This window comes from Cibotium barometz, chromosome 38, assembly GCF_041138505.1.
Source record: "Cibotium barometz isolate CiBa-2024 chromosome 38, ASM4113850v1, whole genome shotgun sequence".
Classification (NCBI taxonomy): Eukaryota; Viridiplantae; Streptophyta; class Polypodiopsida; order Cyatheales; family Cibotiaceae; genus Cibotium; species Cibotium barometz.
Genome location: NC_141083.1, coordinates 20,475,603 through 20,494,072, shown reverse-complemented (window position 1 = coordinate 20,494,072; position 18,470 = coordinate 20,475,603). Strand labels below are relative to the sequence as shown.

The following is an 18,470-nucleotide window of genomic DNA, read 5'->3' as shown; positions in this document are numbered from 1 at the left end:
CGCAAAACAATCTTTGTATGTATGAAGAAAATTCAGCCTATCTTGAGTCAAAACATCCACATTTTCATGACTTGGCTCAATGTTATCACGAACAAAAACCAAGTACGCAAAAAGACTCTTTTTTATTGCTTTATTTATCTGGATGTGAGATACAACTGGGATATAATCCCCTTCCTTGCCAACATCAATAACATGCATGCGGCCTCTAAGCATAAAGGAAATTCTATTTGTCTTGTACTCTTTGCGGGGCTCAAGCTTATGATGCCATGGCTTGCCAAGCAATACATCGCATCCATTAAGTGGGACAACCAAGAAATACTCATGATCAAGATAACCCTGAATATGTATGCGCAACTTCCCAATAAGTGGGGGTAACCTGCACCTCTTTACCAACAAAGGCAGCACTTGCTTCAATTTGAGGCCCCATATCCTCAACCTCAATACCCAAGGCGGCTGCCATCTGAATAGAGATGAAGTTATCTGTTGCACAATCATCAAACATAAATAGAGCGGGCTGATCCTTGATTTGACTCCATGCTTTGCATACCATCCTCTCTTTTCCATCGTGCTTTGTGTTTCCCTGCACATCGGGAACTGCATGCACATTTGCCTTGGGTTGTTTGTCGTCATGCTTTGGTTTGCAGTTAGGGCATTGTCTAAACATATGCTCTTTGCTGCCACAAGAAAAGCATTTCCCCTCCTTTGTATATTGCTCCCTTTGCTCGGGGGTCAAGCCAAATTTGTTCTTCTTTGGCCCATGATCCTTGGATGAGGTATTTTCAGCTTTACCTCCCTTCTGGACATCCCGAAAGCTCTTTTTAGGTGGCTGTCCACCTTTTTGCAGGTTTGGAACAGCCTTCTCTTTGCCCTTAGAACCCCCTTGATCTTGCTTAATTTTTAGCACCAATTGCTCCGTAGCAAGAGCAAAGGCTATAAGCTGTTGCAAAGTGTGTTTCGGGTGCAATTCAATGCCCGAGCGATAAGTTGGTTGCAATCCGGAGCGAAACTTCCTCTTTCTTTCATCCTCGGAGAGTTGCATAAAGGGAGTTACCTCAAGCAACACTTTCCAAAACTTATTGACATACTGCTGCACACTTTTATTATCTTTTTGCTCAAGTCTATCCCACTTTTGCGCGAGAGTTTGCTTCGCATTAGGAGGCAAGAATTGGGCATAAAATCTGTCCTTAAACTCTTTCCGAGTGCAAATGGGGTCTTTGGCGGTCTTTTCAGTGATCCACCAATGGGCAGCTGTCCCCTTCAAGAACATGCTTGCATGACGAATTTTGGACTTCTCAGTGAAGTCCTCATCACTAAAAGCAATATCAAACTGTGCCACAAAAGCTAGCACCTTAGAGGCATCATACTCTCCATGAAAGGCATCAAATTTCACGGACTTTTCCCCTGCCTTGAACTCCTTGAGCTTCTTGGGATGTGATACATGTTCTTCTCTTTTTCTCTTCCCCTTATCCAACAGGGCAGCTCTCTTTGCATGAGTTTCATGGGCAATGATAGGTGTTGCACTAGCCAAAGTGACATGGGTCTTTGATTCTTGTGGTCCCACTGCATGTGACCTCGCTGAAAGATGCCTTGTCTCGCCACGAGACAGCTCAATAGGCAAGGTCTTTTGGCTTGCATGCCGACCACTGTCCCCATGATGTACGTACCTAGAATCCAAATGGCCTTCGGATGCATAAATTTGTTTTCTCCTGTGCCATGAGGAGTGGATGCATGGCGAGAGGTGACCGATACTTCTTCTTTATGCAAATATGATCTCAACCTTTGAGAGGCTGGGTCTCCATGCTGCAAACGGGGTGGATTCTTGAACATAAGCTGTCCATCCTCTCCCTCTCTAAGGTCTCCCTTGCGGATAAGATAAGAGAGTGCCAACTCCCTTGGCTTCTTGCCCACTTCTCGAGCCATAGACTCAAAAGTCATGTCCACCATAGCATCAGCTTTCTTGGCTTCTATGACACTTTGTACATGAGGGTCTTTATGCAAGAATTTCAGCTCTTGCTCTTTTGCCTGCAAGAGCCTCTTCATGTGCTCCAACTCAGCCCTCAATGCATTGGGCTCTTCCTCGTGCATGGGTTCTTTACCACGTGATGGCTGTCCCATGTATGCACTGTCATAGACTTTCTCATGTATGCACTGTCATAGACTTTCTCAAGAGGCTTATGCCTTCCATGCAATGCATCGGAATCGTGAGAAGCACTTGATTGGCCCCTCGAATTCAGCACTTCCAATGGGTTGCCCTGGCGCTTGCTTCCAATCTCAAAACTCCGTGTCTCCTCTTGAGAAAGAGAGACGACCGGGCTCTGATACCAATGTGACCGCTCCCTACAGGAGGCCTACAGATCGGAAGACAATATACACATATTTAGACACCTAATTTAACTGTTATTAAACAATGGAAACAACATCAGCAACACAAATACTGGAAATACTGAAAATACAAATGACACCAGCACCGGGGCCAGAAAGGGCCGGCCCTCCCCTCAATACTTTTTTTGTATTTCTTGGAGTATTTATATTTGTACAAGTGTCACGGGCCTGACTGGCCAGATTTCTCCACAAGGGAGTGAAAACAACCAAATAAAACTGGTTTAAGTCGATGAAGAGGTGTTGGTCGGAGTAGCCCCAGATCACAGGCTCATTCCCACCTTCACTGGGTGGACACTTGCCTTTCACTAGTCTTTAGGGACCGTGCACCAACAGGCACGCCCGTAGTAACGCAGGCCAAGGGGTACACCGCGGAGGGAACATGGTCTGGTTCTCCCCAATGAACTTTGCTCCCAAATTCCCTGGTGAGTCCATGGCATTCTTAGCCAGGTATATGGCACTCTGGCTATCACAACCAAGGACCGGAGCCCTCTCTGGCAATCCAAACTCTGTGACAAGGCGTGCTAACCAAATGGCCTCCTTAGAAGCCTCTGTGACGGAGATGTACTCGGCCTCAGTAGTAGAAAGTGCTACTATCCTCTGGAGTCTAGAGCACCAAGAAACAGCACCACCTGCAAGAGTATAGATGTACCCACTAGTAGACTTGCGGGTATCAGAATCACCTGCCATGTCTGAATCACAATAACCCTGCACCTCAAGTGGACCTTTACCATACATAAGGCATTTCTTCTGTGTCCCCTTCAAGTACCTCAAAATAGACTTTATAGCATCCCAATGTGCTTTGCCAGGGTTGGACATAAAACGACTGACTACTCCCATTGAATGAGCAATGTCTGGCCGTGTAGCAACCATAGCATACATAAGAGATCCACAAGCAAAAGCATAAGGGATCCCACGCATAGTACTGGCTGCATCATCATCTTTTGGGCAATCATCCTTGGATAGTTTAACATAGGGCTGCAATGGAGCACCCAAAGGCTTAGAATCAGCCATGTTAAATCTATCAAGGACTTTCTGGATATACTTCTCCTGTGAGAGGAAAAGCAACTTCTGTGCTCTGTCCCGTCTAATCCGAAGACCCAAAATATGTTCAGCTGAACCCAAGTCCTTCATAGCAAAAGCTGACTTCAGCTGGTCCTTAAGAGCTTCCAAAATGCTCTTATTCTTCCCTGCAAGAAGCATGTCATCAACATACAGCACAAGTATCACTGGGCTGCCATCTGCATCAGTTTTAGTATACAAGCAATGATCTGCATGGCTACGATAAAACTTTTGGTTAAGCATGAAAGCATCAAACTTTTTGTACCACTGCCTCGGGGCTTGTTTCAGCCCATAGAGACTACGCTTCAGCTTACAAACCAGATGTTCTTTGCCAGGAATGACAAAGCCTTCAGGCTGCTTCATATACAGCTCTTCATCTAAATCACCATGTAAGAAAGCTGTCTTTACATCCATCTGATACAGTTCTAAATCCAAAACAGCAGTGAGAGCAAACAAAACACGAAGGGTGGTCATTTTGACCACAGGAGAGAAGACCTCCTGAAAATCAATCCCTTCCTTCTGAGCATAGCCCTTAGCAACAAGGCGGGCTTTATACTTAGGCTGGCCGTCAACTGTCTTGACTTTGTACACCCACTTGTTAGGAATAGACTTCCTTCCTTTGGGCAACTCAATCAAGTCCCAAGTGTCATTTGCATGTAGAGACTTAATCTCCTCCTGCATAGCATGCTCCCACTTGTTTCGGAGTTCACAAGACTTAGCCTCTTTGAAAGTAAGAGGCTCACCCTCATCTGTAAGCAAAACATGTTGCAAAGAGGGATCAAAACGCTGAGGTTCCCTCCGAAAGCGAGTAGACCTCCGTACCCAATGATCATTGGCTGGTTGGGGGTCAATATCGGGAGGAATCATAATTTCAGCATCAAAAGGCTGCGGGTTTTCACGAACAGCCTGATTTTCAGCATATAGGGGTTGCTGCCCTACACCTCCAGGAGCATGAAGCGGCTGTCCAACCTCTTCTGGCTCAAATATCACGGACTCATTATCTTCAGCCCTTTGTGAAGCATCCTGGGGCTCATTTTCAGCATCAATGGGTGGCTGCCCTTGCTGAAATTTGACCTTTTTCTGATCACCATGAGAGGCACAAACATTACGGAGCAGCTTTGCCTCATAAAATACAACATCCCGGCTGCGAACCACTTTGTTGGTTGATGGCAACCACACACGGTAGCCCATCTCACCTTCATCACCGTAGCCAACGAAGGTGCCCTTCTCGGACTTAGCATCAAGCTTGTTCCGGTCTTCCTTGCGGATATGCACATATGCATCACAACCAAAGATGCGTAAGTGGGCATATGAGGACGGTTTGCCAGACCAAACCTCCTCAGGGATTCCACCTTTCAAAGCTGTGTGTGGAGATCGATTGCAAACATGAACTGCAGTTTTCAAGGCTTCTCCCCAAAAATCCTGAGAGAGATTAGCTGTGGACAGCATGCATCGAATTCTTTCACACAGTGTACGATTATACCTTTCAGCCACACCATTTGAAGAGGGGCTATAGGGGGGTGTAAGTTCCCTCTTAATGCCATTATCATCACAAAATTTCTGAAATTTAGTACTAACAAACTCACCCCCATTGTCAGTGCGTAAGCATTTAATCTTCACTCCTGTTTGAGTATGAACAAATGCATAAAACTTTTGAAATGCAGCAAAAGCATCATCCTTAGATTTCAACAAAGTGATCCATACTTTTCGTGAGTGATCATCCACAAAAGACACAAAGTACTTTGAACCACCTTTAGATTTAATGGGCATGCTACACACATCAGAGTGGACCAAGTCCAACTTTTCAGCCTTGCGAGAGGCACGAGAGGAGTAAGAACTCCTATTCTGTTTCCCATACAAGCAATCATTACAAAAATCAAGCTTGCTTCCTTTTGCATCAAATTTGTTCAAAGAGGACAAAATGGAGAGACCCTTTTGGCTCATGTGGCCAAGTCTCTTATGCCAAAGCTCCATGTGGGAGCGTACCTCTGCAAAAGCAATAAACTTACCAGACAAAGCCTGACCATGAAGGCTATATAATGTTCCTTTCTTGCATCCTTTTGAAATCAGCCTTGTGCCTTTGGTCAATTTCCATGTGCCATTTCCAAATATGGCCGTGTATCCCAAGGCATCAAGCTGGCCCACAGACAGGAGACTGGTTTTCAAACCAGGCACATACCTCACATTTGGCAGCACAAACTCACTACCATCCTGCAAAGTCAAATTCACGGTGCCCATACCTTCAATATTGCAAGCATGATCATTCCCCAAGAACACCTTTCCTCGGGAGCCTGCAGTGAAAGTTGCAAAACACTCCTTGATAGGAGTTACATGAAAAGAGGCACCCGTGTCAATAATCCAAGTCTGTGAAAGCACATCAGATTCATACATCAAGGCATGAATAACATCTGGTTCTGTGACATGCAAGTTATGAACATCAAGTGCATTAGCAGAAAAAACACATAGCACATCATCTGAGTCAGACAGTTCCTCTATGACAACACCAGAGGCCACATTGGCCTTGCTCTTGTCCTTTTCGAACTCTTCTGCTTTGCTGGAATTACTCTCTTTTTCCTTCTTTTTGTCATTTGAATGACTGGATTTCTTCTTCCGGTCTTGCTCCATCTTGTAAAACTTGCAATCTGGCTTCTTGTGGCCTTTACGACCACACTGGTAGCATGTAACATCAGATTGCTGGCCCTTGCTCTTGCTTCTACCCTTTGAATTGGTAGTAGTATTTCCCCGCTTGGTCGTCCTCCCTCGTGAGACATTTGCAGAACCGCTAGTCTCTGAGGTCTTCCTCCGGATATCTTCATTGAGAATAGCACCCCTGACTCCATCAAAAGTTAGGTTGGGATTTGTCCCAAGTGACACCACAAGTGTTTCCCAAGAGTCAGGCAAAGTAGTGAGCAAAAAGATAGCTTTCAACTTATCATCAAAAGCAGGCAATCCAGAATCCTGCATCTGATTAAGCACCCCTGTGAAAGTAGTAATATGCTCTACTGCATTCTTAGAATCATCAAGTTGCATATTCATGAGTTTCCTGATGAGATGTACCTGGTTCACTGGCGTGGTGATCTCATAGGTGCTTCTCGGCTTCTCCCAAACGGCATAGGCTGTTGTCAGCCCTTTGAGGTCTACAAGGACCTCATCAGCAACAGCCATCTGGAGATAGGCAACGGCCTTTCTGTTCAGGATTCCCCATTCATCATCTGTCATAGCAGCGGGTTTGAACTGCTCAAGTGCAGTATCACATTCCCGCAGATAGAGGATATTCTGAATCCTCACCTTCCAAAGATCAAACCCAGTGCTTGCAAACTTCTTAATCTCTAGTAGACCCTTAAGATCACTTGTAGACGCCATGACTTATCAAACTGACACTTCAGAAAGTAAGCAATAGCAAGATGTTATGTACCAGATATGGGTTGAATGTAGGATGCTCGTAGATTGATGAAACAACTTCAAGTGAAGGAGACGGCGGAAGAGTATCACCGAATGTCGATGTAAACCCGAGGGGCAGTATGTTGCTGTCTTTTGAGGGTTGCTCGAAGATCCTGGCTGCTGGAGGCGACGACGGCTGCTGCTAGTGGCCGTGGGGCTGCTGGCTGCAGCCCGGACTGCTTGTTGGTGGCCTTGGGGCTGCTGGCTGCAGCGTTGGCTGCTGCTGGTGGTCGTGGGGCTGCTGGCTGCAGCCCTAGCTGCTGCTGGTGGTCGTGGGGCTGCTGGCAGCAGTGTTGGCTGCTGCTGATGGCAGCCGTACAGCAAGGAGAGGACAGAACATCAAACGCAGCAAAGAGGGGCAGCAGAAACGCAGCAACCAGCAAACGCAGCAAAGAGGGGCAGCAGAAACGCAGCAAAGGGGGGAAGCAAGGGAGAGGAAAAACGCAGCAGAAGGGCAGCAGGGGTGGAGCAGAAAACGCAGGAGAGGGAAGAGCAAGAAAAAACAGCAAAAAACAGTCTCCTGCGTTAAAAAAAAAAAGAAGAGCAGCACTCAAAAAAAAAAAAACGCACCATCTTGATGATAGAAGGGAGGTGTTTGACGATCCCGTAGTCAAGTGGTGGAAGACACCTCTAACTCCATAGCTTCTGCATACAGCTTCCCTCCATAGCTCTGATACCAGTTGTTGGAGGAGAATGACTCAAACACAAGAGCTTTAGCCAAGGAAGTGCAGAGGAGATAGAGAAGAGTGAGAGTGAGAGAGAGAGAGAGAACTCACACAATGCTCAAGAATATCTTGAATGTCTTATTGAGGCTCAAGGGAGACCTCGTATTTATAGTGATACAAGGGTATGGGCGGGCGCCCAACTTATGGGGCGCCCGGCGGACCAAATACAAAGAATGCCTTTACAAGGCCCATATGGGGGCCAAATGTACAAGTAAATATATGGCCGCGAAGCTCTCGAAAAGAGCTACGCGATGATCAAGGTCCGGAGGCGAAACTGGGACTTTATACCCAACAAAGGATGAGTCTTCTCGTTTGTGTGTCGATTATCGTGCACTCAACAAGCTGACATAACCAAGACAGCCTTCCGTACGGAACGGGCCCACTATGAATTTGTGGTCATGCCTTTTGGCTTGACGAACGCCCCAGCTACATTTAACTGCATGATGATGCGTATTTTTCGGGATTTGATTGGAAAGTGTGTGTTCATATTTCTGGACGACACACTCATATTTTCAGCTACAGTTGAGCAGCATGACATTAATGTGGAGAAAGTCCTTAAGTTGCTGGAAAGCAATGAGCTCTACGTCAATGAAAAGAAGTCAGAATTTTATCTGTTCCAGGTGCATTACTTGGGATATATAATTAGTGGTGAAGGCATTCGACTTGATCCGGCTAAAGTGGCCGAGATTGTTAACTGGGAAGTACCTCAGACAGCTTATGACATTAGATCATTTGTGGGTATATGCCAGGCATATTCCACCCACATCGACAAGTTTTCTGATCTCTCAGCAGATCTCACCGATCTGCTAAAGGAAGTGAAAACAAGAAGGCAAAAGATTCGAATGACTCCACGAGCATTGGAGGCATTCCAGAACCTCAAGGTGGCTTTGTCAGAAGCGCCTTGTTTAGTCCTTGCCTCGTGGGACGAACCATTTCAAGTGATCACCGATGCGAGTAACATCGCGATTGGAGGTGTATTGCAACAGAATGGTCATCCAGTAGCTTAAATGTCTCGTAAGTTACTACCCGCCGAGAAGAACTACTCAGTCTATGATCGTGAACTCCTAGCAGTTATACAGGCCTTGAAACATTGGAAACATTTCCTGCATGGCCGTGACTTTGAGGTTCGCACTGACCATCAGGCATTACGCTGGATCCAGACAATGCCAAGTGCACAGTGGAATGATCGACAACACCGCTGGAGTGAGATATTCCAGTAGTTAGGTGGTATGATCGAGTACCTTCTAGGAAAGGCCAATCCAGTGGCCGATGCTTTGAGCAGGAAGGGACAAGTGTCTACGATTCAGACCACTAGACTTGACCTTGTCGATACAGGACTAGAGGACATGAAGCACACGTACGCGGATTCCGAGGAATTCGGTACTCAGTGGGAACAGGCATTGGATGCCACAGGACCATGCCATTTCCTGATACGCGATGGTTGGCTGTTCTACAAAGGCCGACTATGTGTCATCAAGTCATTCTAGGCAGCTCTTCTCCATGATGCCCATACAGGTGGTCACAGGGGCATGAATTCGACTCTAGAGAAATTAGAACGGCAATACTATCGGCCAAAGATGAGGCGTGATGTGTTTACATATGTACAACGCTGTGACATTTGTCAAAAGGTGAAAGCTCCTCGTGGAAAGAAGATAGGGTTGTTACAACCCTTGTCAATTCCTGAGGATCCTTTCCAAGACATTTCGATGGACTTTGTTACAAATCTGCCTCCCAGTCCGAGTAAGCGTAATACGCAGTGCTTAACTATTGTTGATAGGTTTAGCAAATTTGTTATGCTTATTCCTTACAGGGCCAATGTGACCCCGCCGAGGATGTTGCCCAGTTATTCATTCGGCATTGGTACCCGATTGGCGGGATTCCTAGGACCATAGTGTCAGACTGAGATGCCAAGTTTACCAGTCATTTTTGGAGGGCATTGTTTGATAATTTTGGTACTGAGTTGAATTTTTCCAGTGCATTCCACCCACAGACAGATGGCCAGACGGAGATATACAACCAGTTGGCCTTTGATGTGCTGAAGTGCTATGTCCACGATCAGCAAGGTAAGTGGGAATCGTTTTTGCCTTTAGTTCAAGCTGTTTTGAATGACTCTTTTTCTTCAGCTATTGGCAGGTCTTGATATGAGGCAGCGTTTGGAAGACCTTTCCAGTCGTTGTTAACCAGGACTTCGTCTTCAGTATCGGACTGACGGAGTCTTACCAGGAGTTTTTAGAGTCAGTAAAGGATAGATTGGCTAAAGCACAAGAGGCCTACACTGGACGACAGGCCAATAAAGACCGAAGAGATATGAAGTTTTCGGAAGGAGATTGGGTTTATCTTCGGATTAGGAAGCAAAGACTGAAATAGGTGGGCAAGCGATGCCCAAAGTTGTTTTTCAGGAGCTTCGGATCATTTCCCATCCGGAAAAAGATTAATGAGGTGTCTATGCAGTTAAAGCTACCTCCGAGTTGGACCCCTTTCAGAGGTCAAAGACGAAGCGGAACCAAACATTGTGGATGAAGCAAAAATTATGGTTTCAGAACAGATCCTTCTGCACCGTTTCAAGCATGGCTCAGGCCGAAGACTACGACAGTTCCTCACAAAGTTTCAGGACCGAGGAACTCATGAAGCGGTATGGCTCGACAAAAAGTTTTTCGAAGACTATCTGACGTTATTGACGGATTATTTGGAGGCTATGCAGCTTCCGTCAAGTTAAGCAGAAGGGGATGTCACGTGCATCCCGCACTTGGATGCCACGTAGACATTTCTGTACAAAAGGTGAAGGACCTGGGATGGTGAACTGGTCCCATGTGAGCCCAGTCCGGGACGAGTCAGCCAGGGATTCATCTCAGTCGTCCGAGGTTAGGTGTGCATTGTCCTGCACATGAGTCCAAGGTCAGGTGTGCACTGTCCTGCACATGAAACAGTGCCAGTCCGCGCTGTGAGTCTCCCTCTGGAATGATGTCAGTTGTTCTGTATGTTTGGTCTGCCACCAGATGTCGGACAGCTGTGTGGATGTAGCTATGCAGCAGGTTTGGACACGGGGAAGGCTATGGGCCACCCCAAGGGGGGCCAAGCAGCCCCAGGACTTGCCCACCAGCCCAAGGAGGGGCTGGGCAGGTTGTCGGCCAGCCCAAGGAGGGGTTGGGCACGCTGTCGGCCAGCCCAAGAGGGCTTGGCCAAGCAGCCGACTGGCTCTTGGGCCAGCCCAGCCAGTTGGCTAGCCCATAGGGCAGCCTGGACTGCAGGCGGCCAGTGCCCAGGCGTTGCCCAGCAGCCTGCGCTGGATTGGACAGCAGCCCACAGAGGCAGCCAAGACAGTCCAGTGTGAAACGTAGCATTTTCAGCATTAAATGTCATTAAAACAAGTCGTGGAGGAAAAGTAAATCAGCCGACTGCTCTTGATGGAAAGTATAAATAGTGGAGGCCACAATCCCATTCACCATCTCATTATTCACCAAGTGCTCAAGCAAATCAAGGGCTAGACAAGCCAAGGGAATTGCTAAGCAAAGGGGTGGAGAACTGAAGGTCAAGGGCAGGGTATTCCCAGCCAAGAAAAGGTCCAAGATTGTTGTATTTTCTTTTAGATTTCTCATCATTCTAATAAAGCAAACACACCATCCGTGGTGGGGGCCCTACAGAGGGTAATTGGGACCCAATACTGTGTCCTCTCCACCTCTCCCTCTCTCTCTCTCTCTCTCTATTTTTTGCACTTCTCCTTTCAGTTTGTGCGTTAATTTCCGTCGCGAAAACATGCTGATGGATCTCTAGACGAACACAAAGCAAGATTGGTTGCGAAAGGGTACTCTCAAATTGAGGGTGTGGATTTTTGCTCCTACTGTAAACGGAAGGGCAACTATACATGGAAAATCTAATCAATCATGAAATCTTAAAATACACATAAGCATGCTAGATAAAACAAGATGACAAATTTGCACAGTACACCACACTAGGGGCCAGAAGATGGGCTCACCCTTCCCCTTTATGGTTAGATTACCAAATATGATGGCATCCTTCAACTTCTAAAAAGCTGTCTTTTCACATTCTGGCCAACGGAATGCTACTTTCTTCTTCGTTAGATCATGTAACGGTGAAGCTAAGAAAGCAAAGTGTCGAATGAATCGACGATAGTACGAGCATAAACCAATAAAGCTCGTAACGTGATGCACATTCTACAGTTCTGGCCAATCCTTGATTGCTTGAATCTTTGCGGGATCCATGCGTACTCCATCCTTGGAAACAACATGTCCCAAATAGCTAATTTCTGACAACAAGAATTCACTCTTCTTCCCATTAATGAAAAGCTTATGTTTCCTTAGCTCTTCAAAAACAATGGCAAGATGCTCTTTATGTTCAGCCTCACTCTTTGAGAAAATGATAATATCATCAAAGAAAGTTCTTGTGAACTTGCGGTGAGGTCTAAAAATTATGTCCATCATTCTATTGAAAGTGGCTGGAGCATTCGTAAGTCCAAATGGCACAACCAAATACTCATATAATCCAAATGATGTTCGAAAAGCCGTTTTGTGCACATCTTAAGGTACCACTCAAATCTGATGGTGGCCAATCTTAAGATCAATGAGACTCAAGTAAGCAACTCTCTCAAGTTTATCAAGAATATCATCGATTTGAGGAATCGGAACGTGTTCTTGATAGTAATCTTGTTAATAGCCCTATAATCAATACACGTTCTATATGTCCCATCCTTTTTCTGCACAAGTAAAATTGAAGAACAATAAGGCGAAGAACTTGGTCTTATCAATCCCTTCTCAAGTAAATGATTTACTTGAGTCATGATTTTCTCCTGTTGGGTAGCACTCTCCCTATAAGGAGGTCGGTTAGGAGGAGAGCTCCCAGGGATTATGTCAATACAATGATCCTCTGGCCTCTCGGGGGTAACTGTCTTGGTAGTGAATCAGCAAAACAATCAGCATATTCACTTAAGAAATCAATCTTATCTTGATCTACAACATTATGCTCAACATTATCACGTACAAAGACCAAGTAAGAACAAGCTGATTTTCTTATTGCCTTTGAAATAGATATATGGCTTACAACGGGTGTGGTACTCCCCGTAGTACCCGCATCAATACAAACTTCCCTACCCCTATGAGTAAACATAACTTTCTTTTCTTTGTGCAAAATCTTGGGATCCAAACGATAATGCCAAGGCATCCCAAGTATCACATCACATCCTGTAAGTGGTGCCACGAGGAAGTCTTCATGATCCAAATATCCTTGTATTTGTATGCGAAGCTTCCTAATGATGGGAGTGACCTTGACTTCCTTGCCCTCAAAGGCAGCATCTGCATGAAAGTCCATGCCCAATTCCTTGGGCTTTAATCCAAGAGCAGCAGCCGTCTGTATGGATATGGAGTTAACTGTTGAGGCATTATCAAAAAGGAATAAAGCTGTTTGGTCCTTTAACTTGCCCCAAGCTTTGTATAAGTTTCTGCTCTTTGGTTCATGTGCAGTGTTACCCTAAACATCAAGTATAACATTCACACTCGGTTTGGCATCTTGCACATTATTCTTTTTGAGATTCTGGGGGCATTGAGCTTTCATGTGATCTTTGCTCCCACATGTGAAGCACTTTCCCTCTCATGCAATCAAAGATATGCTGTTTGGATAGTTTAGGATTATCCTTTTTACCCCTAGGCTTCTTTTCGGAGCCTCCTTTTGCATCCTTGGATTCATGAGGCAAAAACTTAGGTGGTTGTCCACCCTTTTTCTACTCATTTCCAGCTCTGAATTTTTCCTTTTATGAGCTAAATTCTTGTCTTTTTGACGCTCCTTGCCATGCAACTCCTCAGAAATAGTGGCTGAGTATATGAGTTCTTGTAAGGTGTTGTGGGGATACACTGCAAGGCTCTTTTGAATGATTCGTTGCAGCCTTGACTTAAACCTTCTTTTCTTCTCATCCTCACTAATCGTCACGAAAGGTGTGACTTTGAGAAGAATTCGCCAAAACTTTGAAACATACGAGGAAACGGATTTGCCTTCATCCTGTGTTAGCCAATTCCATTTCTTTCATACATCCTTCTCAAAGTGAATGAAGTCCGGTTCCCACCTTATGGTTGCCACATGTATTAAATAAGTCCTGCCCAGTGTGAATACCTTATAAGTTGTCCGGCCACTTATAAGTGTGTGTGAACTTGCACCCATAATTATTAGTATATGAAATCATAAAGCTGTAAATTGGGTTTTTGGGTACACTAACCACCTGCAAAACACATGTAGACCACCTATCAGTCCCGAAGAGGTGTGCTCATACACGTCCACAGGGTGCCTAGGCGTCCTCAGCCCCATGGACAATGTAGGCAGAAATCTTAGGCATTGTCCAGGCAAACAAGACAAGTCATCCAAAGATAAAATCAACGTCATGCACGCACATGAGTGCAGCTAGACTGGAAGAAACACCCATCTGCTCAGTTGTATTCAATAAAATGTCCAGGGCTTATGATCCTTCCGGAACCTTCCCAGAACATAAATACAAAAGATCTCCAAGATAGCTAGTCCCAGAGAATTTCATCATGTCAGGCTCCATAGGCCATACATGTACACCATGTCAGGCCCCACAAGCCGCACGTGTACTATCATGTCAGGCTACACGAGCCATACATGTACTGTCATGTCAGGCTCCATATGCCACACAGACACACCATGTCAGGCTACACCAGCCATACATGTATGTCATGTCAAGCTCCAGAGTCCACAGCCACACATAAACAGTAGAAAAATAGAAGCTGTAAGGAATTTTGTGACACCTATAGCCGGATAGTTCTCGTTCTTTCTACTCATGAGCATTGGGCGGTTTACCAAATGGATGTCAAGTCTGCCCTTCTTAATGGTGACTCACATGAGGATGTGTATGTTAAACAACTTGAAGGTTTTTAGGTTCCCGGACACGAGGCTAAGATGTACAGATTGCACAAAGTCCTTTATGGTTTGAAATAGGCACCCAAGGCGTGGTCTGATAAGATTGATGCATTCTTTCTTTCCCTTGGATTCCAGAAATGCTTTGCAGACAACAATCGCTATGTCTTTGCTTAGGATGCTTGGTCACTTCGTTCGTGAGCTGGTTGCTTAGTGTTGACGGCATCATTATAGTGGAGTATTGTCCTTCTCAAGGACAACCTTGCTGATCTCTTCACCAAACCTCTTCCTCGAAATACTTTTGATCAGCTCCTTACTTGTATGGGAGTCGGACCCTCGTGCTAAGCTATAAAATATCTGAAAAATATGGGAAAAAACCCTAGTGACATCTGATAAATATCTGGATAAAAGAAGTTTTAGGCATTTTTATTAGTTGTGGACGTTTGTCCTCTAGCCCTACAAGCCAACTGGCTCTACAGATATGTATATAAGCATGGACATTGTTCATTCATAATTCAGTTCAATATTTTAGTTCTTGGCTGTCTACTTTCTTTTGTTTGATCTCTATTTGCTGCCGCTTCATATTCACATATTCTCACACTGATTAGCTTTGGTTGGAATCTTTTTTTTTTTCACCAGGGGAAAAAGATTGTGATCTTTGGTCTCCCGGTAAGTGTGAAGATTGGCATGCTTTTGTGGGGGTTGGGAAGTTGGGATTGTAGGCTTCTAACAAAATGATAAGGCTCCACAATGCTTGTGATCTAGGGGGCCTTTACAGGGGTATGCACACAGCAGCACGTTCCCAGTTTCTCAAAGTATGCTGAGAAGTTCAAGGAGAAAGGTGTAGATTCAATCATATGCCTGGCGGTGAATGACCCTTATGTGATGAATGCATGGGCTGATAAGCTTCAATGCAAAGAAAAGGTGAGTGCTATGGTTTAATGTCTTTGCCACTTCCAAACATACGTACTCAAGTCAGGCTAACTATAGCTATTACTGATTCTGGAATGAGATCATTTTGTTTGTCTAGTTGGACTTCTATGGCGATTTTGATGGCAAGTTCCATAAGCATTTGAAATTGGATCTGGATTTGTCAAGTGGCCTATTGGGACCTCGGTCACACAGGTAAACTATTTTCAAAAGACTACACCAAGGCACTAGTTTCAAGTTGGATGTTGATACATACATATATATGCATGCACACATACATACGTACATACATGCATGCATGCATACTACATGCATGAATGCGTACATGTGTACATGCATACATACAAACTCACACACTACATGCATACATGCAAGTTCACATATTACTACATACAGATGTACATGCTCTACCATATGTACGTACATGCTCTACCATACATACACACACACATACATGCATGCATTATTTATGCATTTGTGGAGTTTGTAGCTTTACTGCCATGCCTGCTAATGCAGTCTGTCTCTGTGTCGTTTTTTCTGCTTTACAGATGGGCAGCATATGTCGTGAACGGTGTCATCAAGCAGCTGAATGTTGAGCAGGTTCCGTCTGAGTTTAAAGTGTCTGATGCAAAGACTCTTTACGAGCAAATATGAAGGATTTCCAAAATGATACTTGCTCTGAGATATTCATCTAGGAAATTTGTAGGGGTATCCCATTGACACAGATAGCATAAGCCTCTTATATATATACAGCTTACGCTGTGTGTTTTTGATCAGTTGGCATCCACGGCAAGGCCAAAGGCGAACACAATGTCCATCACGGACATTAAGGGCTTGGTTTTTATTGCACTGCACTTACAAACATAGGTTGAATAATTAAGGGAAGAGTTTGTTGGCCTCTCTCTTATGGAGTATGGATATGGATCCATAAACATGGCCATGGTGAATGGGTTTGCATGTTTGAGGTTTCAGTGAACTTAAATGGCCTTTTCGACTTGGGAAACCGTTTGAAGTGTTGCGCATGTCATTATGTTTTGAGTTTTGGTGGTGGTGTTTTGTGCGTGCGTGCATGCGAGCTTCAAGAGCTCTATGGGAAATAGTGATGGGCCATTTGGTAAGGTCTATTTAGCATTTCATGTCTAGTCCTATTTATTCTGTAGTATGCGTGTGTATGATTAGATTGTGTTTTACTGGCTGGGTATCTATGGGATGATGATTGTAACGATTTATTTGGGGGTTAATGTTTTGACATATGCATCTGCTGTTGGTGACCCGCATTAAAACTTTGGAAAAAACTTTTGATTTGCTGCTCTGAACATGGCTACTATATTAAGCATTATTACATATTAGACAACGGATTGTTAACTTATGTAATAGCCATTTTTATGACCTAATGCATATCTGGCAATTGATATCTAACATTTGCTATTGTTAAATAACTGTAATATCTAATTGATTTATGACTAGCACTAGGATAATTCTCTATGATTAGTGAACCCATTCATGAGGGGTCTTGTTGGAACTTATACATAACCTTTTGAGATTGGTATATTGCAGTGAGATCTTTGACCTCGAGGGGTTTACTTAAAAATATGTAAGTATATCATGTTTGTTCAAATGAAGGGATTTTTTAATTCAAAATTTAAGGTGAATTTACAGAAATACATTTACAGAAGGGGTTTTTATAATCAATTTTGAAAAAAACCCATAAGTCCATAAAGAAAAAGGAGTCATTTTATTCATGAAAGATTCGCAGGTAAGGGATTTTTTAAATACTCTTTGAATGCACGTAATACATAGGGTTTTTTAGTAGTGTACCCTCGGAGTCTTTGACTAGACTCTTGTGAGGCACCATAGACATGCACATTATGGCTGGACCCCTCTCTCAAATAAAATGTAACACATAAACTGTCCCACTCTTATTATAAACACGCACACACATCCGTCTCTCTATCACACACACACCCTCTATCTATTTTTGAAAGACACACATAGATCTAATTTCTCTCTCTTTCAATTTTCCTATGTTGAATTTTGAATTAATCCTTTGTCAGTCTTAATCCTAATAAACACTCCTCGGGGGTGTGTGTGTTTATAATAATGAGAGAGGGGTCTCTCTATCACTACGCACACACCCTCTATCTCTCTTTGAAAGATACACATAGATCTAATTTCTCTATCTTTCAATTCTTCTCTGTCAAATTTTAAATTAATCCTTTGTCAACCTAATCCTTGTTTAATCCTTGGTTAATCTAACTCATAGATCTAACAGTAATCCATAATCTAACCTTTGGGTGACATTCTTTTTTATTTATTCACTCTTGTTTATTGTATTCTCTATATTCATAATGGAGGTAAAAATTTGTATTGCTTAGCCATTTTGATAGGGGAATAGAATATCGAGGACACAAACTTCTTTTTTACATTTATGTAGTTACATGTCATTCCATGTGCTTGCAATTGTTTGAATTTATGTAGATACATGTCATTCCATGGGTTTGTAATTGTTTGAATTATGGGACAGTAGTTTGGAGCCCGTCCACACCAAGTGGCCATGCTCCATAATCCATCTAGTTAGTACACGAGGAGAAGCAACATTGACATTATGTCAATGCCCCAATGTTCTAATAGAAAAATAAGGAGATGATGGATTACATGATTTGGACATAGCATATTCTCCTTGAAACCACGAATCTTTTAACATTGTTATCATTGTACGATTAAGACCCAATACTTCAATGGTTTTAGACCACCTAGACAATGTTATCTTGCCAAGCTATCCATTTACACCCAATGCCATAAGAGGAAAAAATGTGCCCAGTATCAGTGTGTATGATCTAGGGACATTCTAAAGGTAAGTCTTAATGAGCTCTAGAGAACAGTGTGGAAGGCTTCCGAACAAGAGCCAGGAGTGTTTATTGCTATTCATAGTGCAAGCAAGACTTCACTATGTGAATAACAGTACCCATTTGCATGCCTAAAATAGTGCATGAGAGAAAGCTCACAATATTAAAGTAAAATACACAAGATATACACGGTTATACTCTAGACGTCACA

The 18,470-nt window shown here is 43.9% G+C and overlaps 1 protein-coding gene across 1 annotated transcript in view; it reads left to right on the top strand.

Annotated features, from left to right (window-relative positions):
* The window catches only part of PRXIIF (peroxiredoxin IIF), a 40,306-nt gene extending 23,890 nt beyond the window's left edge, over positions 1-16,416 (top strand). The window contains exons 2-5 of the mRNA XM_086777521.1: positions 15,123-15,152; positions 15,249-15,407; positions 15,514-15,608; positions 15,962-16,416. Coding sequence (XP_086633647.1) covers positions 15,123-15,152; positions 15,249-15,407; positions 15,514-15,608; positions 15,962-16,067 — 390 coding nt within the window. The 3' untranslated portion in view covers positions 16,068-16,416. The remainder of the gene's footprint in view (positions 1-15,122; positions 15,153-15,248; positions 15,408-15,513; positions 15,609-15,961) is intronic.
* Positions 16,417-18,470: the final 2,054 nt, after the last annotated feature.